This window comes from Pongo pygmaeus, chromosome 4 (genome assembly GCF_028885625.2).
Source record: "Pongo pygmaeus isolate AG05252 chromosome 4, NHGRI_mPonPyg2-v2.0_pri, whole genome shotgun sequence".
NCBI classification, from domain to species: Eukaryota; Metazoa; Chordata; class Mammalia; order Primates; family Hominidae; genus Pongo; species Pongo pygmaeus.
In genome coordinates, this window is record NC_072377.2 from 177,939,584 (window position 1) to 177,963,667 (window position 24,084).

At 49.9% G+C, this 24,084-nt stretch overlaps 1 protein-coding gene across 2 annotated transcripts in view; it reads left to right on the forward strand.

The window, feature by feature from the left end:
- The window catches only part of ERGIC1 (endoplasmic reticulum-golgi intermediate compartment 1), a 115,865-nt gene extending 97,399 nt beyond the window's left edge, over positions 1–18,466 (forward strand). For both annotated transcript variants that reach the window (XM_054488048.1, XM_054488049.1), the window contains 2 exons: positions 2,582–2,704; positions 16,481–18,466. In XM_054488048.1, coding sequence (XP_054344023.1) covers positions 2,582–2,704; positions 16,481–16,588 — 231 coding nt within the window. In that variant the 3' untranslated portion in view covers positions 16,589–18,466. The remainder of the gene's footprint in view (positions 1–2,581; positions 2,705–16,480) is intronic.
- The last annotated feature ends 5,618 nt before the right edge of the window (positions 18,467–24,084 follow it).

Consider the following 24,084-nt stretch of genomic DNA (forward strand, 5'->3'; position numbering starts at 1 on the left):
CTGGGCCGAGCTGTGTGCGGCGGCGCCCTCTGCTGACGGAGAGCAGAGACGACAGGCGGCTGCACAGACACACTTTCTTCTGGTTCCTTTCTGGAGGCCTTTCCTGGGGATTAGCTTGGGCCAGGCGCTGTCTCTGGGTAAAATTGAAAGGCCCAGTCCCTGCCATGTGGCAGTCTCAGAGTCAAGGAGAACAGATCTAACCAGGAGATAGGGTGTGATGCGTTTGAGAAAGAGCAGGTAGTCTCCATCCTACAAAGGTCCTGGGGTTGCAGGTCTCAAACAGCCCTGCATCTCGTCCGAGTCCTTTAGACCCAGACCCCTGGGTGCTCACCACAGACAGACACTCCTGCTCTCGGGACACAGGCACTTTACCCAAGCTCATGAGGCTGCCGAGTCACGCCAAGATGGCTGTTGATTAATTTGCTGTTGATTGACAGGGGTGTCCCCAGGACCCCAACACTCAAAGTCATGGAGAAGATGCCAGGCCTTAGTGGGCAGCAGAGCATGGTGAGAGTCTGCAGAGTGGGATGATCCGGCAATTAGTGGTCTCAAGACAAGACAGCCTTGGGCTTCCCCGGGGGTATCCCACCAATGGGACATGAATACTTCAAACCTGGTGGTTGAAATGCCCCTGCTAGACCCTGGTGGATGGGTTTTTCCCACTTACCACCAGGACTGTCCTTTTTCTTCTGTTCCAAGGCTGCCCAAACCCCTTATAAGTGATACCTGTTTAGCTCAGTTAATTATAACAATAGTAGGAGGCATAGCTGTCACTCATTGAGTACTTCCTGGGGGCTAGACGTGCTAAGCTCTCTTCTTCCGTCTTCTCAATCATCATGACAGCTCTGATGTTGAGACTGTTATTGAGCCCATTTTGTTGATTTGGCCATTGAGGCACTGAGAGGTGGTTGTAGAGCTATAAAGTGGCTGAGTGGGGATTAGAACAGGTTTTGCTTGGGCTTCAGAGCCTGGCTTCTTGATCACCTCACGCCTCAGTCTGAGGAAGGGGCTGTGAGTCTGCCCACCTGCGAGCTGCTCTCTGTCCAATGACCTAGTCCCTCTGTTCTGACTCGCCCTAAATTGATGTTCCCAGGAGCCCTGTTTCTTTTATTCACTGTTTCACGGGGGGCATCTCATTGTAACCCTTACATGCTCATAGCAGCTAACAGATGGAAAATCACAGATGCAAGCTCAGGACCACGCTGCAGTTCAAATTCCAGCTCAGTCATTCACTAGCTATTGACCCGAGACATGTCACATAGCCACTGTGTGCCTCAGTTTACTCATTCATAAAATGGAGATGATACTTTGTAAGAGTGCTGTCACATGAGGCAATGTTTTCAAAAATGCCTAACCCACCAAAAAAAAAAAAAGCCTTTAGGTAAATGATACTGACTGCTGCTGTTTTTCACTGTTTTTCTTTGTCCCTCAACTCTGGCTTGTGACCCAGACAGTCACCCTGCCCCAGCAGCTCTCCTGGAGAAAGCTGGTCTTCCCTTACTCAAAGCTCCTTTTCCCAATGCTTTGGCAAGGCCCAGCAGCCAGAACAGCTTGCTCAGCTTCTCTATGGCTGCAGCCGCACTCTGCCCGGGAGCAGGCTGCAGTGACCCAGTGGGAGGTCAGGGCTCAGTGTTACTTACCCCTGGAGGGGCCTGGGCTCCTCAGGCTCAGCATGTGGGGTTGGGGGTACCCCAGTGGTTCAATTTGGCCTCTAGTTGTTGCAGACTTTAGCACCTTGAAGTGCCCAAACTGGAGAGATCCCAGGAGTCATCATCCCAGGCCCATCTGTGTTTAGATGGGGAAGCCAAGTCCCTGAGGGAGGGAGGGGCTGGCCCAAGGACGCACTGTTAGTTCAGCCTCTTAGTATCCTTAGTCCCTGCTGTGTGCATTCTCAGGAAGGTTGGTGGCAGGGCGGGGCCTTCTGGCTTTGCAGTTCAGTCTATTTCTCTGAAGAAGCTAGCCCACTCCCCACACGGTGTTTACACCCGTCACACGCACACACACTGGGACTCCTGCTTATTCATCATGTGTGGCTCAGAATGTCCCCTCCCCAGTCTCCCAGATGCCTCCCGGGAGAATGGGTCATTCATTCATTCCCCTCGACTCTCCATGTCCCTCCATCCCACATGCGTGATGTCGCAGTGTTAGGGATATTCTTATGTCTTCCTCCTTCTGCAGACTGTGACTCCCTCTGGGGAAAGAGCAGGACGTTCAGCAAACCATTGTTGAATAAATGAATGGATTTCGCATGGCCCAGAGGTTGAAGGAGGCAATAGCCAAAAATTGCACTTTTCCTTTTACAGCTCTGCTTTCTAATTTATTTTCTGATTCTGGTGCTGCTTGCAGCTCACATGGTCAATTTCTAAACAACCAAGGGGGTCAAAAATGCCCAGCTGTGCACGACAGAGTTTAGGGCCTCCAGGGGAAGGGATGTGAGAGAGGGAGTGGGGGAGTCTGGCTTCATGGGGCGGAGAGGGAGGAAAGTCCTTTCTGGAGGGTTGCTGGGGGGCCCTCTGCAATCCAGTCCCCACCCACCCTGAGACACAGTTTGTACTTCTGATTCTCGTATCCTCTACCCCAGGAATACGTCGCCTACAGCCACACGGGCCGCATCATCCCTGCAATCTGGTTCCGCTACGACCTCAGCCCCATCACAGTCAAGTACACAGAGAGACGGCAGCCGCTGTACAGATTCATCACCACGGTGAGTGGCCTGGGGCAGTGGGCCGGACCCTGAGCCAGCCACCCTGTGCCTGCTCTGGGCCTCTTTCCTTGGCACCCCTCACCTGTTCTCGCTGAAACAGGATGCAGCCTGCAGGGCTAGGGGCTCTGGCTGGGCACAGGAGGCTTTGACCCTAAGGATGCTGAGAAATGTCAGAAACACATCAGTATCAATGACATTTGTCTAGAAAGTATTTTCCAGAGGGGAATGCCCTGAAATCCATTTAATTCCTGAAGCAAGTCTCCATATGTTTCCACTAGATGTTTAGGATTTTCTCCAGCTTTTTATTGTTATGGAAATTATTCTTAGCAGAGTTTATCCTTTAATGTATAAATTTTGCACCAAAGACTTAACTTATTTTCTTTCCAGGTCTAATTTCCAGTTATAGCTGCTGATAGGGTCCGATTTTTCTCTTTCCTTCCTCCCTGTTCTCTCTTTTTTGCCATGGTCTCTAGCACATCCAGTTTTCTCTAGGGCAGCTTCAAGCTGATGTTAGTTTTCCTTTATGCTGATTATTTCTATCACGTCTACTGTTTCCTGGCCTCCCATTCAGAAGGTCCTGGGGTCAGAACAGGAGGGTCAGGGTGCCCTTCTTCACCCAAGAGGCCCAGGAGGTACTGAAGAAGCTAGAGTTAGCTGAGGTGGAAGAGACAGGGTGGCTATCCCCACTTCACAGATTTGGAAACTGAGACCTAAAGATAAATATAGCATTGGGAGGCCCTTATGCTTCTGTATTTCTTTATACTTGTAACGATGGTTCAAAATCAAGGGTCTTGGCTCTTTCATTTCCCACAATAACTAGGTCAGTATTAGTCAGGACTCTGTTACCGAAGATCCAGAACCAGACTTTGAGCTGGCCTGAGGAGGAGATGTTCTCAGGCATGGCTGGATCCAGCCTCGAATGTTGCCAGGAGTAGATCTCTATCTTCGGATCTGCTTTCCGCTATACTGGCTTCATCTTCAATAGAATTTACCAGTAGAAATGGCCTCTTTCTCAGTCATTCTAACCAAGTCCTAGATAGGACAGAGCTCTCACTGGCCCAGCTCAGGCCTCATGCCATCCTTGTGGCCTGGGAAATCAAATGTTCTCGTTGGCCAGGCTTAGGCCCTGTACCCTCTCTGATGTCAACCCCATCAAAACTGCAGGGACACAGATTGTGAGGAATGAAGTTCCTCAAGAGAAAAGGCAGGGACCAGCTACTGGAAGAGGAAAGAGTAGGTGCCAGGAGGCAGAACAGTGGGATGTTGTGACAGGGTCTCTGCCTTCTCGTCTGTGACGTAAGAACGATCATCTCTGTTCCTGCCACCTCCCAGGGCCTTGTGGGACTCAGAGGAAATCGTGAAAGGAGAAGCTGTTTGCAGATATGAAAAGCCAAGTAGGACGGGGCACAGTGGCTCACACTTGTAGTCCCAGCACTCTGGGAGGCTGAGGCAGGAGGATCGCTTGGGGCCAGGAGTTTGAAACCAGCCTGGGCAACATTGTGAAAGCCTGTCTCTAAGAATCTTCTTAAATTAGCTGGATATGGTGGTGCACGCACCTGTAGTCCCAGCTACTTAGGAGGCTGAGGTGAGAGGATCACTTGAGCCCAGGATTTTAAGTTTAGAGTAAGTTATGATCATGCACTCCAGCCTGGGCAACAGAGCGAGACCCTTTCTCTAAAAAACAGAACCCCCCAGAAAACAGACAGAGAGATACAAAGGGTGTCATAAGTCTGGTGCTTACATGAGCCTCAGAACAGTTTTTTGCTGTTCTCTTTGACCACATCAAAGTTAGAAACTTCTGTTCAACAAATGGCACATAACATAACGCAAAAATGTCACACGCAGCCTGGGAAAAGATACTTGCCATCCATATGGGAAAGGGGTAGCCTTCAGAATTCATATGTAAAGAACTCTTACAGATCAGTAAGAAAAAATTAACAACCAAAAAAAATAGACAAGGCCAAGGACCAGCTCTTCACAGAGGAGATGATACTGGCAGTGACAAGATGCCCAAGTTCACTAGAAATTGGAGGGATGAGATTTAAAACAAGACTCAATTCAGGCCAGATGTGGTAGCTCACACCTGTAATCCCAGCACTCTGGGAGGTGGAAGCAGGAGGATCACTTGAGGCCAGGAGTTTGAAACCAGCCTGGTCACCGCAGCAAGACCCCCTCCCTACAAAACAAAAGTTAAAAAATTAGCTAGACATAGTGGTGCATGCCTGTAATTTCAGCTACTTGGGAGGCTGAGGTGGGAGGATTGCTTGAGCATGGGAGGTTGACACTGCAGTAAGCCATGATGCTGCCACTGCACTCCAGCCTGGGCAACAGAGTGAGACCCGGTCTCAGAAAAATAAAAAAATTAAAAGACCCAGTTGAATCCTACTGGACTGACAGAAATTGAAAACTTGCCCGGCTCACACCTGTAATTCCAGCACTTTGGGAGGCCGAGGCAGGCAGATCACCTGAGGTCAGGAGTTCAAGACCAGCCTAGCCAACATGGCAAAACACTACTAAAAATACAAAAATGAGCGGGGCATGGTGGTGTGCGCCTGTAATCCCAGCTACTTGGGAGGCTGAGGTGGGAGAATTACTTGAACCTGGGAGGCAGAAGTTGCAGTGAGCCAGGATCACTCCAGTGCACTCTGGCCTGGGCAACAGACTGAGACTCTGTCTCAAAAAATAAAAAAAAAGAAATTGAAAACCTGCTACTGCAAAGATTGGGAAGATGTGAAGCCATGGGAACCCATATGTAGTACTGGTGTGCAGGGACATGGGTACAGCTACTCTGAGGGGAGATGCACAGACCCCGGGACCCAAAAAATCAGGGGATTTGTGAGCAAATGATTTAACCCAAGACCCCGCAGGGTAGCACACCCCAAGTGGGTCTTGGTGCTGATTCTTACTGCAGCTCTCCTACTCCACACCCATGATAAGCCACACACAAAGATACAAGTAGGTTCCCTGGTGCCTCCATGAAGGTCTAGACCACTCCTCAGAGGCCCTAGGGTCTGTAGGTTTGACTATAGCAGAGAAACCCCCTCCAGCCATGCCTCACAGTAGAGTTCAGAAGGCTCTTCTCTGTCCCCATTTCTGTTTGCTCCTGTATGGAAAGCAGCTGAGACTCTGGGCATTACAATCATTTGGCAATGGCTGGGCATGGTGGCTTATGCCTGTAATCCCAGCACTTTGGGAGGCTGAGGCGGGGGATCACTTGAGGTCAGGAGTTCAAGACCAGCCTGGCCAACATGGCAAAACCTCGTCTCTAGTGAAAATACAAACATTAGCCGAGCATGGGGGTGAGCACTTGTAGTCCCAGCTACTCAGGAGGCTGAGGCCGGAGAATCCCTTGAACCCAGAAGGCGGACGTTGCAGTGAGCTGAGCTGATGCCACTGCACTGCAGCCTGGGTGCCAGAGCGAGACTCTATCTCAAAAAAAAAGGAAAGAAATCGGCAGGGCACGGTGGCTCGCACATGTAATCCCAGCACTTTGGGAGGCTGAGGTGGGTGGATCACCAGGTCAGGAGTTTGAGACCAGCCTGACCAACATTGTGAAACCCCATCTCCACTAAAAGTACAAAAAAATCAGCTGGGCGTGATGGCACGTGCTTGTAGTCCCAGCTACTTGGGAGGGTGAGGCAGGAGAATTGCTTGAACCCGGCAGGCAGAGGTTGCAGTGAGCCGAGATCACGCCACTGCACTCTGGTCTGGGCAATACAGTGAGACTCCATCTCAAAAAAAAAAAAAAAGAAAGAAAAAAGAAAAGAAATCACTTGGCAAGTGGCTGAGAAATGAGGCAACTTCATTTATTCACTTAACATTTCCTAGAATTCACTATGTGCCAGCCCCTGTAGCAGGCACCAGGGTTAGCTGAATCATACACAGTCCCTGCCTTGAAGGAGCCCCCTGCTGGAGGAGCAGATGAGTGAGCCCAGGGAGCACTGACCGGCTCTAGTGGAGTTGTGCGCCAGACACTGCAGGCAAACAAGAGGGCGCCATCCCCTTTGTTTGGGAAGCTCTAACAATGGAACCCTGTGATGGGCCTTGAGCTGAGGAGGAAGGGCCCGGGAAAGGGAATACTATGTGCAGAGGTGCCCAGTATAACATGTCCTATGGGGCCATGCCACCCCCTTTGGCAGGTGACGGACTCCCCAGTGAGCTGCTGACCTTCTGAGAGCAGGAGGCTCCAAGAAGCCACGGGGAAGACCCTTCCTTCGTCAGAGACCCAATGCCTCTATGACTCCTCCTTCTCTTCCTGTCCTTGTCCTCCATCTCTGCCCCATCCACCTCTGCTCAAGCGTGGGCTGGCAAAGCCTCAGGCTTGTGGGCCACACTGCTGCAGGGAACTTCCTGACATCATTAGCCTGGTGGTTCTTCTGAAGGCCCCGTGCCACCACCTTGGTTGCCATGGTAACCGTGGGGTCAGCTCTGAAGGAGCCAGCCGGCCGGCTGTCCCTGGCAGATGGCGTCATTGTGGAGCTTCAAAGGCCCTTGTCACAGGGCAGCAGATGTGGGGATGACGCCAGCACTCAAACACACACATACACACACGGCACAAAGATCCCTGGGAGCCCTCGGAGGGCGGGGTGGGGCCGGGATGGAAGTGGAGGCACCTGCTGTGGCTTCTCTTTCTCTCTTTTTAAAATTAAACACTTGCGTGCAAAGCCCCTAAACGGCAAATGGGGGCCTCTGCAAATAGCTCCTTAGAGGGGCTGCAGATGAAGAGGGGCTTAGGTCAGGATGTCGTCATGTGGCGGCTGCGGGGCTGGGAGGCAGCTGTGGGTGGGCTGGAGGGAGGGAGGGTAGAGGCAGGTGGGGCCTCCCAGATGCATTACCAAGTGTTAAGTACCTGGCTGCTTCCAGGTTGCCCCTCCGGGGTCTCATTGTCCCAAAAGGGCTTGTTTATCCCTAGCCTACAACAGTTTTTCCTCCTGGAACTCTTTAGCCAGGCTTCCTGGAACTCCTCTCTCTCGGCACATGGGGCACCTTGCTCAGAGCGATGCTCTGTGCTGTATCAGAACATTCCAGCGCCAAGGGAATAAACAGATCTTGTTTGACGACATGCAAGTAATCCCCTCCAAAGTGCTCCCCTCCCACACACACATTTGTCCCCTGCCACTTGCTGTAGCTCCCTTTTTGAGATTGAGATTGCCTTCAAGTGGGTTGTGGTGACAGACTGGATGGCTTCAGAGGTGTCAGATCGCTTTCCTTGAATGGTTTATTTTATTTTGGAGGAACAGCCAGAAGTCACAAAGTGCCAGTTGGGCCAGTATGGCCGGGATGGTTTTTGCCTACCAAGAAGTACTGGATGGCGATGGCACCCTCCCATTGCGTGCTACTCAAAACCTATCATTCTTGAAGAGTTGCGCAGCTCACTTAACTCAAGTGGTGCTCAGGGCCCTTGGCCACAGCTTTACCTGGGTATGAGGGAGAGTTGCTACAGGCAGCCTCACCCACAGACGTTCCTCCCTGCCGCCCTCCTTCATGCTTTCTAACCTGGGGACTAATCCCCCAGACTTTAGATTGCCCTGCATGGTTGTCAGGCCTGATGATGACCTCCAGGTCTGACTTACCTGTGTCCCCAGCATCCAGTGAAAGGCCTGGCCTGGACACAGGTGCTCAGAAATTTGTAAGGGGCAGCTGCCTAAAGAAGTGATCATATTTTCAGCTGGGCGCGGTGGCTCACACTTGTAATTCCAGCACTTTGGGAGGCCAAGGTGGGCAGATCGCCTGAGGCTAGGAGTTCAAGACCAGCCTGGCCAACATGGCGAAACCTCGTCTCTACTAAAAATACAAAAAATTATCCAGGTGTGGTGGTGCATGCCTGTAGTCCCAGCTACTGTGGAGGCTGAGGCAGGAGATCTTGGCAGTGAGCCAAGATCATGCCACTGCACTCCAGCTCTGTCTCAAAAAAGAAAAAAAAAGATGATCATATTTTCCCTAGCCAGACAGGATGAGGGAAAAAAGTGAACATATAGCTACCCTTATTAAGCACCTACTATGTGCCAAGTAATTACGTAGTTACCTCCTTTAGCCCTCCCAGCAACCTCTCAAGGTAGATGATTTTGTTCCTGCTTTATAAATGGATTAAACTGAGGCTCAGAGAGGTGAAAAAAACTCATCCAAGATCACACAGCCAGCAAATGGCAAGGCTTGGACCTGACCCCAGTGCCTGCCTCTGCAACATCCCCTACCCCCAGCACTGTCTCGGGAGCCTCTATCTTCCAAAACAAGGGCTGTCAGGGGTGTTGCAGCAACAAAGCCCCCAGAAGTCACAGAACTCTTGGTAGGACAGACATCAGGATCATTTGATACAGTGACTTTCATCCTGGGAATCAGGAAGAGATATTAGAGCAGGAAACAAAGTTTTATTGTGAATATGCATGGTGAAATCACAGCTTCACACAAACCATTAAAAAAGCCAACGTCCATCTAAGGCAGGTTGGCTGATAGTTTGCAAGTTTTTCTGCCCATGTCTAACACCTTTTGTTCATCTGTTTAGGCTTCTGCAAACATTTGCCAGAAACTAAGGCAGCAAGTGCTGGGGGCAGGGAAGAGGACAGGGGCATTAAGAAGAATTGACAAGGCCGGGCGCAGTGGCTCACGCCTGTAATCCCAGCACTTTGGGAGGCCGAGGTGGGCGGATCACGAGGTCAGGAGTTCGAGACCAGCCTGACTAACATGGTGAAACCCCGTCTCTACTAAAAATACAAAAATTAGCCAGGTGTGGTGGTGCACACCTTTAATCTCAGCTACGTGGGAGGCTGAGGCAGGAGAATCGCTTGAACCAGGGAGACGGAGGTTGCAGTGAGCCAAGATCGTGCCATTGCACTCTAGCCTGGGCAACAGAGCAAGACTCTGTCTCAAAAAATAATAATAATAAATAAAAAAAAGAATTGACAAGAGACAAACTTCAAACTGAGAAGGTTCTACCCATTAAGATGATGTGAGTTGGAAAAATGACCATCTTGGCCCTGGAGTGGCAGGAGAGCCTTCCCAGCTCCCATATGCCGCCTCGGTTCTCTCCTCTCTGCCCCCGCTACCCTGCTCAGGGTTCCCTCCGTGTCTCTCTTCCCTGGACCACGAGCTCCGACAAAGCCAGGTTTAGTCATCTCTGGTCTCCAGATCCAGTGCATCAATGTGGGTAATAAATAGGTGTCAAACAGTGAGCAAATAGAAGGAGAGGTGTACGCCTTGGTCCACCCCCAACCAAGAAGAGTTCTGTTATCGGAGGGACAGAACAGAACCCATATTAGGAGCTTGGTGATTCAGGTCTGGAAATGTGCGAAACGCTTCAGTTCAGATCCTTCCGTGGTATTCCGAGCTGAACTAGATCTTCAAGAAGGTGTTCCAGAGACAGATTGCTCCAAACTGGGTCTGTACACAGAGAGGGGCCTCCTGGCGCGTGCGTTCCCAGAGCAGGTTCAGAGGCGGAAGAGGAACATGAGACCGAGTGGGCTCCATTTTGCACACCAGGCTGGTTTTTATAGACGCACAGCTTCTGACTTCACACACTTTGCTGACGGAGACCCCTTACGTCAGGATATTTGCTACGTAAACCTTAACAGAATTGAGAAGACAGATTCCCTGCAAGGAAGCTATCTGTACATGAAGAGAGGGGCTAGGAAGGGTCTTCCGGCTGGGAATGAGGCAGGGTGGGCTAACAGAAAAAGCAGGCCCTTTGCAGCCTCCCAAACCTGGCTTCTAGTGATCCTTGCTTACTCGGTAGGCCTGTGACTGTGGACAAGTCATACCCTCTCTGACCCTCTGTGTCCTTGTCTGTGAAATGAGAGTCACCTAGCAGTGGCAAGGATTGAATGAGAAAAGAGGAGAAGGTGCCATCTCAGACCCAGCACGTAATAGGTGCTCAACCAAAGTGAGGTTCTTTGGAGGTGGGGTGGGTGGGTATTTTGCAGCCCATAGGAATTGTAAAAATGTCAGCGGGAGGCCTCTCCCGAGGCCCCCCGGAGCTCTGGAAGGCCTGATACCACACTCTCTCCTCCCCCACCCCCAGCCTTTCCAGGGCCCAGTCAACCACTTCCCTGCCAGGACTACACCCCCCACCTCTGCCTCCTCCACGACTTTGGTGTTCTCATCCCCGGCTCCAGCCTGTCTGCCGCTGCTGGAGCCTGATGAGACTCCAATTCATTATTTATTTCCTCATGCGGCACCTCCTCCACACGCTTTTAAAGCAGTGCTGAATGAACAGGGAAAGTGACTGAACAGTTCCTGGGCACTTAGGGTACATCAGGCAGCTGGACAGTGTCATCCCAGTCCCTGCAGTGGGCCCCATTCTACAGATGGGGCAACTGAGGCTCAGATAGGTAAACTGGCTTTCCCAGCCAGGGCCACAGAGCTGGGACTGGACCGCAGGAGTGTTTACTCCAAAGCCCACAATCTCACCTCCCACGGCGGTGTGTATGGTGCTTCTCCATTGCACGCTATGGGAGAGTAATGGAGAGGGGAGTAAGGATGCACTGGGAAGGCGTTCGTGCTGGTGGAAAAACAGGCATTTAGCTCCCCGTCCAGTGCGGCTGGAATACATCCTTCCCATATTATAAGGGATTAAGAACCATAATGAAAATGTAAGGGAAACACACACGCACCCCTTTTAAAGGTAGACAAGCTGACTTCATTCTAGTCACAGTGGAAGGCCAAGAAGCTGACGGGACCCCTGGGAGGAAGTTGCTGGTGGGAACAGAGGGGCATTATCGAATGACGTCTGATGAATGCCACTTCCTGCACTGCCCTCAGACTCACTGGGGCCCAGGTATTGAATTGTCCTTGTTTTTGTTTCTGGAGCTGTGGCTGCTGCCCAGAGCAGTGGTGCATGCTCTGGCCGAGGTGGCCCTCCCTGGCTCAGCGGCCCTGCTCCCTCATCCCCCACGGGGAAGACCCCACCCCAGCTTGTCTCCGAGCCTTGAGGCCTGCTTGGGAGATACAAGAGCGTGGCAGTGGCAAGGGACCAAGCCACTCTCAGTCAATGCCACCACAGTCCTAGGGGGTGAGGATTATTAGTCTTCCTTTTTTTTTTTTTTTTTTCTGAGATGGAGCTTCACTCTTGTTGCCCAGGCTGGAGTGCAGTGGCTCGATCTTGGCTCACTGCAACCTCCACCTTCTGAGTTCAAGCAATTCTCCTGCCTCAGCCTCCTGAGTAGCTAGGATTACAGGCACCTGCCACCATACTCAGCTAATTTTTGTATTTTTAGTAGAGACAGGGTTTCACCATATTGGCCAGGCTGGTCTCGAACTCCCGACCTCAGGTGATCCACCCGCCTCGGCCTCCCAAAGTGCTGGGATTACAGGCATGAGCCACCGCACCCAGCCAGTCTTCCCATTTTTAAAAACCAGAAAACTGAGGTACTGGGAGCTAGGGTGGCACAAGAGCACATGGATGGGAGGAGTCCAAGCCAATTCTGCCAGCCTCCAAAGCCCAGGCCCTCTATGGCATCGCTTTCCAGGTGCAGGGTCTCCAGGCACAGCAACTTAGTGGAGAGGGGCACCTACTGCCTGCCCCGTCCGGGGTCTCCCCCTCCAGGCCCACCTTTTCATCAGCACTGCCTTCCCCACGCCCCCAGCTGACACCCCTGAGCGAGTCACCTTTGCCCCTGCCTTGGGTGTGGAACTCTGTGCCTTTCCTGAGTAGTCATTCACTCCCTCACTCTGGAACCCACCCATCGGCTCCTCATTCTTTCTCTCACTCACTCCTTTACTTATTCAACAAACACATCTTGTGCACCTCCCATGTGGTCAGTTGTGTCTGCTATCTTCTCTCCCTTGGTCATTCAGGAAAATGAGAGTTTTCCCAATAGGCTTGAGGTGGTGAGATTCAGGGAGCTCCCTCACTGGCCAAAGGATGGAACCCACCTCTGGCCTAAGGTACTTTGCCCCACAGGAATGTTCTTCATCACAAACACATCTTGGAAATTGCCTGAGGGGACAGGACACCCTGTCTGGGCCTCAGCTACCTGATCTGTTGAATGGGTTGCTGTGTAACTTCAGAGGGCCCTTAGAGTGCGTGGGCCCCCGGCAGCCACAAAGAATCTGCCTGCGGTGCCTGGGACACTCTTGCTGTCCTATTCTTGTATGACTCGTCTTGCCTTCTGCTAAAAGTGCCAGAGAGAGAATGGAAGTTGAGACCCAAAGGCGTGCTCTGGGGAATAAGTAATATTTTACTGATTTTTCTGGTTAAAATGGGTCTCACATTTAGAAAATCCCAGATCTTAGCCACAAGGTTAGAGCCTTCCAGTGAACTGAAAGATAAGATCAGGTTCCATTTACTGAGCAGCTACTAGGTGCTCCAGATGTGTTTTCAGCAAAGCCGTAGGGGTTTTCCCATTTTAGTTTTAGTTTTATGTATTTATTTTGGCAACAGAGTCTTGCTCTCTCACCTCGGCTGGTGTGCAGTGGCTGAATCTCGACTCACTGCAACCTCCACTTCCCAGGTTCAAGCAATTCTCATGCATCAGCCTCCCGAGTAGCTGGGATTACAGGCACCTGCCACCATGCCCAGCTAATTTTTGTATTTTCAGTAGAAACAGGGTTTCACAAGTGACCAGGCTGGTCGCAGTCTCCTGAGTTCACATGGTCCTCCTACCATGGCCTCCCAAAGTGGGGTGATGGGGGCACATTGAGCAAAATCAGTAGATACTCATAGGGAGTCTGCCTCAGGGTTCCCCCTTAGCCTTCAGGCTTGCAGTCACTCACCCTGTGACTGAGCCAGTTGCATAGCAGTTTCCATGCCCCAGGGCCTCAGTTTCCCCTCAGGCGGTGTGCTTTCCTGTGTACCTCAGTACACACATCGTCTGCCTCTGGTCTGAGCCAGCCCCATGAAAGCAGAGTTGAGACTGGGTGCCAGGTGTCTGTGAGTCATAAGCATTTGGGTTCCAAATTGTGTGTAGATGAATACAGATGTGTTTTGTGTGTGTGTGTGTGTGTGTGGTTATTTTTTATTTTTTGCTTCATTGCACGTAAGTCACATTTTCCTATCTTCTGATCCAAGCTCTAAAAGCGTTTTGTGGTATGAAATCTCCCATCATCTGATCCACTCTACCGAAATAAACCAGCTCCCCTGCCGTCATCTTCCCTGAAAAGTCCCCCTGCGTCATGCTCTGAGGCCAGCAGGGAGGGACCTTGCCCACTTAAAACACTTCACCATAATCCCCCCAGCGCCCCCGGTCCTCTCCACTCCCTGGGGGGCCGCTCCAGTTTCCTGGGCTGTTATTACTGGAGGACCAGCTGCTCCCCTGCCACCCATCCATACAGACCCAGTCTGTCCGTCCTGGGCCTCACAGGCCCCCGCTGAGCTCATCTCATGGAAATATCATTTAAAAAAATAAGCACTTGATTCGCACTTCCCTCTCGCCTTTGCTGTGTCTCCTGGCCTCCCACCACTGGGCACCAGTTCATCTATTAAGGTGTTCTTGGCTCCCAGAGTTCCCCAGAGGTTGTGGGTCAGTGGCTGGCCGTCCACCTGTGGTGCCTCTGGGGCTGCTAATGGCCTCTGGAGCCACACAACTGTTTATTTCTTCTGAGTCCTGTGGTCATTTAAATGCCTCTTAAATGTGGCATGGGGGAAAGAGTGAGTGCCACATGCACTGTGTGACCTCGGACAAGTTATTTCCCTCTCTGTACCCCTTGGGTACCTCAGTGAAGAGGCATCTCCTTCATGGGCTGTAGGGCTCCTGCTGCTCTGAGGCCTATGGCTGCTTCTAGGATGGGAGGTGTTGGTTCTTATGAATGACATAAAGTAGATGCTCAAGAGGAAAATATGTTTAAAGTTTTCTTGCAAGGCCTGGAGCAGTGGTTCATGCCTGAAATCCCAGCACTTTGGGGGGCTGAGACAGGTGGATCACTTGAGTCCAGGAGTTTGAGACCAGCCTGGGCAACATAGCGAGACCTCACCTCTACAAATTAAAAATTAAAAAAATTAGCCAGGCATGGTGGCAGCACCTGTAATCCTGGCTACCCTGGAGGCTGAGGCAGGAGAATCACTTGAGCCTGGGAGTTGGGGTCTGCGGTGAGCTATGATCACCCATTACACTGCAGCCTGGTGACAGAGTGAGACCCTGTCTCTACAAATAAATAAGTTTCCTTGCAAACCTTCTGTGAACTTCATTTGTCTTCCGTCATCCATGCTTTGATTCTCTGAAGTCATCAGAAGGCTATTTGTAGGCCATAACATTTTGAGTAAAACATAACATTAGTTTGATTAGTCCCAAATGGTGTTCTGACAACTGCAAAGCTTTGTGATTCAATTAGGTGGGTGTTTTGCGCCTGAGAAGCAACAGGGTGTCACATTAAGAGCACAGACTCCAAAGTTTTGAACCTCTATTCAGCCACTTGCTGTGGCATTGGACGAGGGATTCAGGGTCTCTGTGCCTCAGTTTCCTTGGCTGTGAAATAGGTCTAAGAATAGTACCTACTGCCTAGGGTTGAGGTGGGGACTCACTGGGGCGGTAGGCATGGAGCACTGTAACCCACCTGGCCCAGAGAAGGTGCTGCATAAGTACTGTGTATTTTGTTGTGATTAGTGTATTATGATGCGGCAGACAGTTATGAAGTACAGACATAGCAGGTGACATTCATTATCCCCCTGCTACCGCCATTCTCAACCAGGGGCAATTTTGACCTCTGGGGACATTTGGCAATGTTTGGAGACATTGTGGTTGTCACAACATGGGGGAGGGGGGGATGATCGGCATCTCCTGGGTAGAGGCCAGGGATGCTAAAATCCTTCTGCAAAGGACAGCCCCTGTGGCAAAAAAATTCTCTGGTCCCAAATGTCAATGGTGCCATTAGAAACCTTGCCCTGGCTGGGCGCAGTTGCTCATGCCTGTAATCCCAGCACTTTGGGAGGCCGAGGCGGGCGGAGCACGAGGTCAGGAGATCAAGACCATCCTGGCTAACACCCCCCCCACCCCGTCTCTACTAAAAATACAAAAAATTAGCGGGGCACAGTTGCGGGTGCCTGTAGTCCCAGCTACTCGGGAGGCTGAGGCAGGAGAATGGTGTGAACCCGGGAGGCGGAGCTTGCAGTGAGCTGAGATCACACCACTGCACTCCAGCCTGGGAGACAGAGCAAGACTCTGTCTCAAAAAAAAAAAAAAAGAAAAAAAGAAACTTTGCTCTTATAGAAGCTTTCTGGTAGCACCAAAGGCCTCTCTCTCCTTTGTAGCACTTGCCTTGGTTATAGTTTTGCATTTATTGGTATGATTATTTGCTTGCTGGGCATCCTGGGACTTGCTACCCATCAAGTCCCAGGATGCCATTTCACGGCTGTGTGACCTTGGGCCCCTGGGACTGTCTTTCAGAACCTCCATTTCCTTCATCTGCAAATTGGATTGTAAATATGTGATAAATTCAGAGTTGAGGTTAAGACCACAGGCTCCAGGGTTAAGACTTACCTGTGTTCAAGTTGCATCTCTGCTACTTACGTAGTGAACTTAGGCAAGTTACCTGATGAACATCAGTTTCCTCCCCTGTGAAATGGGTCTAATAATTCCCTTCCTCATTCAGAGGGTGAATATGAGAATTAAAGGAGCTCATAATGGTGAAAATTATTTTATTATTATTAAATCCACCATCCAACAACTGGTTTTCTTTGAGCCCTAAGTATGTTCCGGACTCTTGGTGACTATGTAGTGGGTATTATGGGCTTAACGGGCAATGTCTGCCTTGCAGAGCCCATCATCTCATGATGTGGGAGGGGTCTGACCTGGTGCATCCTCCAGCACTGACTTCTGTCACTCCCACCCCACCCCTGCCCTCTTGCAGATCTGTGCCATCATTGGCGGGACCTTCACCGTCGCCGGCATCCTGGACTCATGCATCTTCACAGCCTCCGAGGCCTGGAAGAAGATCCAGCTGGGCAAGATGCATTGATGCCACACCCAGCCTAATGGCCGAGGACCCTAGGCATCGCCAGCCTTGCCTCCAGCGCCCTGTCTCCTTTGGCCCTCAATCTGGTCCCAGATCTGGCTGTGTCCCAAAGTGTGTGTGGGAAGTTGGGGGGAAAGTAGAGGATGGCTCGATGTTTTGCAGCTACCTCTTTTCCCCGTGTTTCTTTTTAGACAAATTACACTGCCTGAAGTTGCAGTTCCCCTTTCCCTGGGGAGCCCCAAGAACAGAGTCAGGCAAGGGGTGGGGAGTCCAGGGGTCTTGGGGACCCCTCCTAGGAGAGCTGCAGTCTCTTCCCTCAGGGGAACATCCCAGAATGCATATCGATCAGCTCTCAGCCAGGCTTCGACAATCTCGCAGCCCCCACTATGTGGACACACCAATGATTTGGTTTCTCCCCTGGGCAGCCAACCTGCCCCAGAGGCACCAGACCTGGGCTCTCAGCTTTGGGACCAGGCTGCCCAAAGGTACTCCTTTATACGCCCGGCACCTTCCACGAAAGATGGTACTTCCTAAGCAAGCCCCTATGATTTGTCACTATAGATGGAACCCTGACTTCTGCCCCATCCCTTCCTGCCCAACCTAGAACCCAGGCCTCAAGTCTTTACCCCACCCCTTTCTTCCAAGAAGCAGATGCCCAGTTGCTCAGCAGCAGCGGTAGACACTTGAGTCTGCCCACCAGTCACAAGACGGGTCACAGATTCCTCTTCCTCTCTTCTCCTCGTTCCTCTGAACCCCCCACCAATGTGCCTCAGCCTGTGTGCTGTGTGGCAACAGCATTTCTTGGTGAAGGAGCTGGTTCCCACTGCCAAGATCTCCCACCACTCTGCAGGGATCTGCAGTGGCAGGGAGTGGGGGTTGTGTGAAGGGGAAGTCATCTTTTGAGACCCAGATAGACATGGTTTGTGCACTTACGTCCAGATGGGAAGCATCCTTCCTGCAACCCTAAAATAATCATGCAGCCTCTCAGACGGACGCCATCAGTCCCAAGGCCTTAGGTGGAGGAAGCAAAGCAAGCCATCCCTGTCCTGTCCGTGGACCTCTACCTTCTAAACTCCCTACGGGTGCAGAGCACTTGGGTCTCTCTACAGCCATCGTGTCCCACTTGACACTGTGCTCATCCATCAGCTGGTCACATGCCAACACGTTCCCAGCCCCTGAGGCAGCTCCAGGGTGCCCCACCTGCTCCTGAGGTGGGTCCCTACCCTGCTGCTCCTCTTCATCCTTTCGCTTTTGTCCTGAAAGGGAGGGGCAATGGTCCAGGCATTAATTCCACCCAGGGAATTTTAGCTATGCCCTCATGTCCCAGGGAGAGAGCCACACACCTGTTTTCCATTTATAGCAAGATTGCATACTTTCGTAATGAAGGGGAGTGTCCAGTGGAAGGATTTTTAAAATTATCTTATGGATAGCTCAAGTCTCTGCCATTTGTAATTTTTGGCTCTAAGCTCCAATTGGAGACGCTTCTCCTTGTGCATATGAGTTGACTGATGTTGTGAGTGTAAATGCATTTGGTTATTTCTGGTATCTGTGGCCAATTGGATGGATTTCTTTTTTTACATTCTGTTCCCCAGTTACAGGAAGGAGTCCCTTTGGTGTGTGAATATGTGTGCCTGTAGAGGGTGGGGCAGGGTGGGGTGGGGATGGAAATGTGTGGCATGCACGTGAGTTGAAATTCTACTTTTATGCATTTTTTTGAAAACAAACAAAAAAAAACTCTGAGGACATAGGGGATGTCAGTTTCCTATGGAAGAGACACCTCTGACCCGTTATTCTTATAATCAAAATCTGAAGGGAAAAAAATGTTTTAGTTCTTTCCCCACTCATTGGGTTCAACTAGATTAAAAGGCTGATTTTCAGAAATATTATGGTGTGATTCTTTCTACCTCGACTGGGGCTGGGTAACCCAAAGGCTGGAATCACAGCCAGAATGGAATTCACTTCTAGAAGAGAGAAGGTAGAAGAGTTGAAAAGGAGATCTGTGAGGACAATCAGAAAGTCAAACCCCGGCCAGGGGCGGTGGCTCACGCCTGTAATCCCAGCACTTTGGGAGGCCGAGGTGGGCCAATCAGGAGGTCAGGAGATCGAGACCATCCTGGCTAACACGGAGAAACCCCGTCTCTACTAAAAATACAAAAATGAGCCAGGCGTGGTGGCGGGCACCTGTAGTCCCAGCTACTCGGGAGGCTGAGGCAGGAGAATGGCGTGAACCCGGGAGGCGGAGCTTGCAGTGAGCTGAGATCGTGCCACTGCACTCCAGCCTGGGCGACAGAGCGAGACTCCATCTCAAAAAAAAAAACAAAGTCAAACCCCCTTTGGCCAGGTGCAGTGGCTCACACCTGTATTCCCAACACTTTGGGAGGCAGAGGCAGGTGGATCACCTGAGGTCAGGGGTTCAAAACCAGCCTGGCCAACATGGTGAAACCCCATCTCTACTAAAAATACAAAAAAAAGCTGGGCGTGGTGGCAGGCACCTGTAATCCCAGCTACTCAGGAGGCTAAGGCAAGGAGAATCGCTTGAACCTGGAAGGCAGAGGTTGCAGTGAGCTGAGATCGCACCATTGTACTCCAGCCTGGGGGACAAAGCGAGACTCCGTCTCAAAAAAAAAAAAAGAAGAAAGAAAGTCAAGCCCCCTTAGATTAAGTCCTTCCTTTATTGAGTCCCTACAGAATGTTCTTGGGTCTGCCACCTTCTAGCTGTGCAGCTTCAGTCCAGGTCCTTAACCTCTCAGTGCCTCAGATTTGTTGGGTGAAAATGAGGATAGTAATAAAACTACCACATAGGGCTGTTTCAGAAATAGAATCTATAATATGTGCACAGAAATTATATTAGAATGAGATTGTCTATGTAGAAGAGTGTTTATTGCTGGTACACAGTAAGTTTTCAAAAATGGTGATTGGACCATTATGAGCATTCCCAAATAGGATATAATCTTCTTGAGAACAAGACTAACCTTCTTCTTTAGAGCTTTGAGCTAAGGGCTCCATAAATGAAAGGTGATTCATAAATTCTTCTTGATTTCATAGGACCTGGCACTCCTTTTTCGACCCTAAGCTCAGCAATGAGAGATCATCATCAGCTATGAGCAATGGACTTCCATGGATCCTTCCCATCTTGCTGCCCAGTCCTACAAGACTTTCATCAGAATAGCACTAACACGGATAAACACACCAGGGATGAATGTGGGAGGGAATCAGTCTGTGAGAAATTCTTCATTAACTCTCCCCATGCTCTCGCTCTTACATCCTGATACTTGAGTTATGTGTGTTCCCAAACCTGTTTATACCAGTTGTGCTTTTATACTGGTAGGATGTGATTTGGGGAACTATTAGTTAAACCAATGAGCTACGAGAAATAAACCTAGTAAAACTAAGTTGAATGCTTTAGAGAGACTTGATTAAGGTGAGTTTTTACCCTTCCCAACTCAAAATGCTGCTGAATGAGAAGTGAACAAGACAACTGTAAAAGATTTGGGAGGCTGAGGTGAGAGGATTGCTTGAGCCCAAGAGTTTGAGACCAGTCTGGGCAACATGATGAAACCCCATCTCTATAGAAAAAATACAAAAATTAGTGGGCGTGGTGGCCTGTAGTCCCAGCCACCTGGGAGGCTGCGGTGGGGGCAGGGGCGGCGTGGGGGAAGTGGGGGGAGTGGTGGAGGCTGCAGTGAACCAAGATCTAGCCGCTGCACACCAGCCTGGGTGACAGAGTGAAACTCTGTCTCAAAAAAGAAAGAAAGAGGGAGGGAGGGAGGGAGGGAGAGGGAAGGTGGGTGTGGAGAGGGAGAGAGACAGAGAAAGGAACAACTGAAGCTTTTTGGTTGGTTTATGTAAGGAAAATGAAGGTGAACACCGATACAGGTTTCTCTCTAAGGTAGAGCCTTAGCCCAGGGTCATTGTCGAATGTGTTTTATGTTGGCATACAACATTTAAGGGATGCATGCCATTTTTATTATTTATCCTTTCAATGAACTTTTCCAATTGTCTAACCAGATGTGGATTACAGTGGTTTCATATAAGAGGATTTCTAAATCAGGATTACAGAGCAAAACCCTCCAGGGGTGCGTGATAGGTTGGGAGCTGTGGTGGTCCAGGCAGAAATGGCTTCCCTGGGAAGGTGTTGCGGAAGAGGCGTCTCCGCAGACGCGCTTCGTGAGGAGAAGCTGAAGTGTTGCAAACAACACTGGCTGGGGTGGGTGAAACCTGGGAAGAGGGGGTGAAACCTGGGAAGAAATGGGGTGTGGCACTAGGGTTCATAAATAGTAGCTGTGGTTAGTTTTTTGTTTTTTTGTTTTTTGAGACGGAGTCATTGCCCAGGCTGGAGTGCAATGGCGCGATATCGGCTCACTGCAACATCCGCCTCCCAGATTCAAGCAGTTCTCCTGTTTCAGCCTCCTGAGTAGCTGGGATTACAGGTGCCCGCCACCATGCCCAGCTAATTTTTGTATTTTTAGGAGAAACGGGGTTTCACCATATTGATCAGGCTGGTGTCGAACTTCTGACCTCAGGTGATCCGCCCGCCTCAGCCTCCCAAAGTGCTGGGATTACAGGCATGAGCCATGGCACCCAGCCTGTGGTTAGTTTTTATTACTATATGTTACAAATAATTTTTAAATTCTTGCCGGAAACCATGTGGCAGGCCACTGGAGGTCTCAATCCCTTCTTAAGAAACTGGTCCTTTATTCCAGAAGGTTCATTAGCTGCTGCGGCAGTTAGATGCAGTGGTCCAGGAACGTGAGTGGGGATGTGTGTGGACAAGAACACTCACTGGAGACCCTTTTTTCTTGCCCCAGCAGTTGTTTCCTGTCAGTTATGGAGTGATGAGGTCATGCACTTCATTCTGGCCAGTCATTGATATGATTTGGCATTCTCTGCATGCCAGGCAAGAGTGACTGCTCTTCAGGCCAGATCTTCCTTCGAGATGGATGTTATCTCCTTTTTAGGAAGGAGGAAACAGAGAGACCTCGTAACTTGGCGTGGCCACACAGTGAGTCACGCAGTTAGTAAAGATGGAATTCATACCCAGGTCTGCCTGACTCTGGGATTATGAAGAATTACATGGTTCCACCTCAGTCCCAAGGTCATCTTTGCTGTGCCAAAAGGGAAAACTGGAAATAGGGGTGGTCAGAGCAGGAGGTGCTTTTTTTGGTTTTGTGTTTCCTTTAAAACAACCTGCAGAGAAAATCTAAATTAAACATTCGCAGGGATAGCGTTCTTACAATTTTTTAAATCTTCAAAATGTAATTTTAATTACACAAATAACACAGGCTCATAAGCCCACTGGAGGAAAATCATCAAATACTAAAAAAAGTAAAAGGGGAAAAACGAAAGTCACCCATAATCCCACTAATCAGAGATGATCATTTAATGATAACATTTTAGTGATGCCTTTTGATAAGGAAAATGAGATCATACTGTTCATATTATTGTATAGCTTAGCCCTCACTTAACAGACATCTTCCTAGATTAATAAATATGGATCGCATTATTATCTTTATGGGCTGCAAGATAAATAATAACCATATTGAGCATCTAATGGTAGATTATGTCCATCCTTTGTTCCCATCTCACTCAGAGCCTCAGTTTTCTCACCTGTAAAAGGGACAATTCATACTGTTATTTAACAGACTGAAATGAGGTAATGCTTGTAAACCTGTTAGCACAATGCCTGACAGTAAATGCTCAGCCCATTAAGAAGAGCCATTATTATTCATCTAATAAATAAATAAATTCTAACATTTATTGAGTTCTTCCTCCGTACCAGGTATGGTGCTAAGGATTCATTTAATCCTGACACCAGGCCAGGTGTGGTGGCTCACATCTGTAATCCCAGCACTTTGGGAGAATGAGGCAGGTGGATTGCTTGAGGTCAGGAGTTCAAGACCAGCCTAACCAACATGGTGAAACCCTGTCTCTACTAAAAATACAAAAATTAGCCAGGCGTGGTGGCATACGCCTGTAGTCCCAGCTACTCAGGAGGCTGAGGCAGGAGAATCACTTGAACCCGGGAGGTGGAGGTTGCAGTGAGCCGAAATTGCGCCACTGCACTCCAGCCTGGGCGACAGAGCAAGACTCTATCTCGAAAAAAAAAAAAAAAATCCTGACACCAAACCAATGAGGTAAGTACTATCATTATTCCCATTTTTCAGATGGGAATAAAGTGAGTGACCAAGAGGCTGAATATCTTCTCCAAAGCCAAAGAACCAGGAAGTGTCAGAGATCCAAACCCAGGCGATTTGGGTGCCAGGGCTCAAGCACTTCCCCATGCAGCCACTGCCTCGAGAAATAAAAAGACTCACCAGACACTTCCTCTGTGCTAGGTGCTTGAGTTCCTGCGCATGTTTCCAGGGTTGGGCATGAGACAAGACAGCCAGTCCCACTACATTGTTAGAATGACAGCCTCCAGCTCTTGTCATCCAGGATATCATTGTGCCTGTTTTAATTTTACTGAACCACACAGCATGTTAAAAACAAAACAAAACAAAACAAAACAAAAAGCCTTCCCTGCTCTGCTTGATCATGGATACTCCTTGATGATCTTGGGTTCGCAAGATCTGTCTTTATATGGCTGTCCTTCACCAGTGAGGCTCTGAACTTCCTGGGAGCACTCCTCCCCAGATCTCTTTAATCAAGACCTGTACCTGGCTCCATGTAGGTACCAAATAAATTGATGAGCAAATGAATGAATGTATGAGTAAATAAGTAGGTGAATGACAATAAATGGATATGTGATAGAGAAGTGAGTGAATAAACAGAACCAGTGAGTGAGTGAATGAATTTTGACTAACACCTAAGGACTGTTCTGAGAAGAACCTCTGACCTTTTCTGTGTGTGCACCGTTATGCCAGCGTCTGCTCCTGGCAGATGGGTAATGACTTCCTTTCTTAGGACTGCCTCCCAACCTCCTTATTCTTGGAGCCTGGGCACACGCACAGCTGGGTGGCCCTTCAGCTGATACTGCCTTAACTGCTTTAACTCCGCTTGCTGTGCTGTCCAGGCTTCTGCAAATAGCCCAGGTCTGGCCATCCTCCAGAGGCCTCCAACATTAACTGTGAAGGGCCCGGAATAAAACCTAGTATTAGTAGGCCAGGCATAGTGGCTCACGCCTGTAATCCCAGTACTTTGGGAGGCCGAGGTGGGAGAATCACCTGAGGTTGGGAGTTTGAGACCAGCCTGACCAACATGGAGAAACCCCATCTCTACTAAAAATACAAAATTAGCCGGGCGTGGTGGCGCATACCTGTAATCCCAGATACTGGGGAGGCTGAGGCAGGAGAATCGCTTGAACCCGGGAGGCGGAGGTTGTGGTGAGCCGAGATGGTGCCACTGCACTCCAGCCCAGGGAACAAGAGCGAAACTCTTATCTCAAAAAAAAAAAAAAATCTAGTATTAGTAAACGCAGGTGTTTAACAATGTCACCACTACATGTCAGGGAACACTGATAAACTAAGAGAGAGCACGGGACGTGCCTGGGTGTGGCTGCT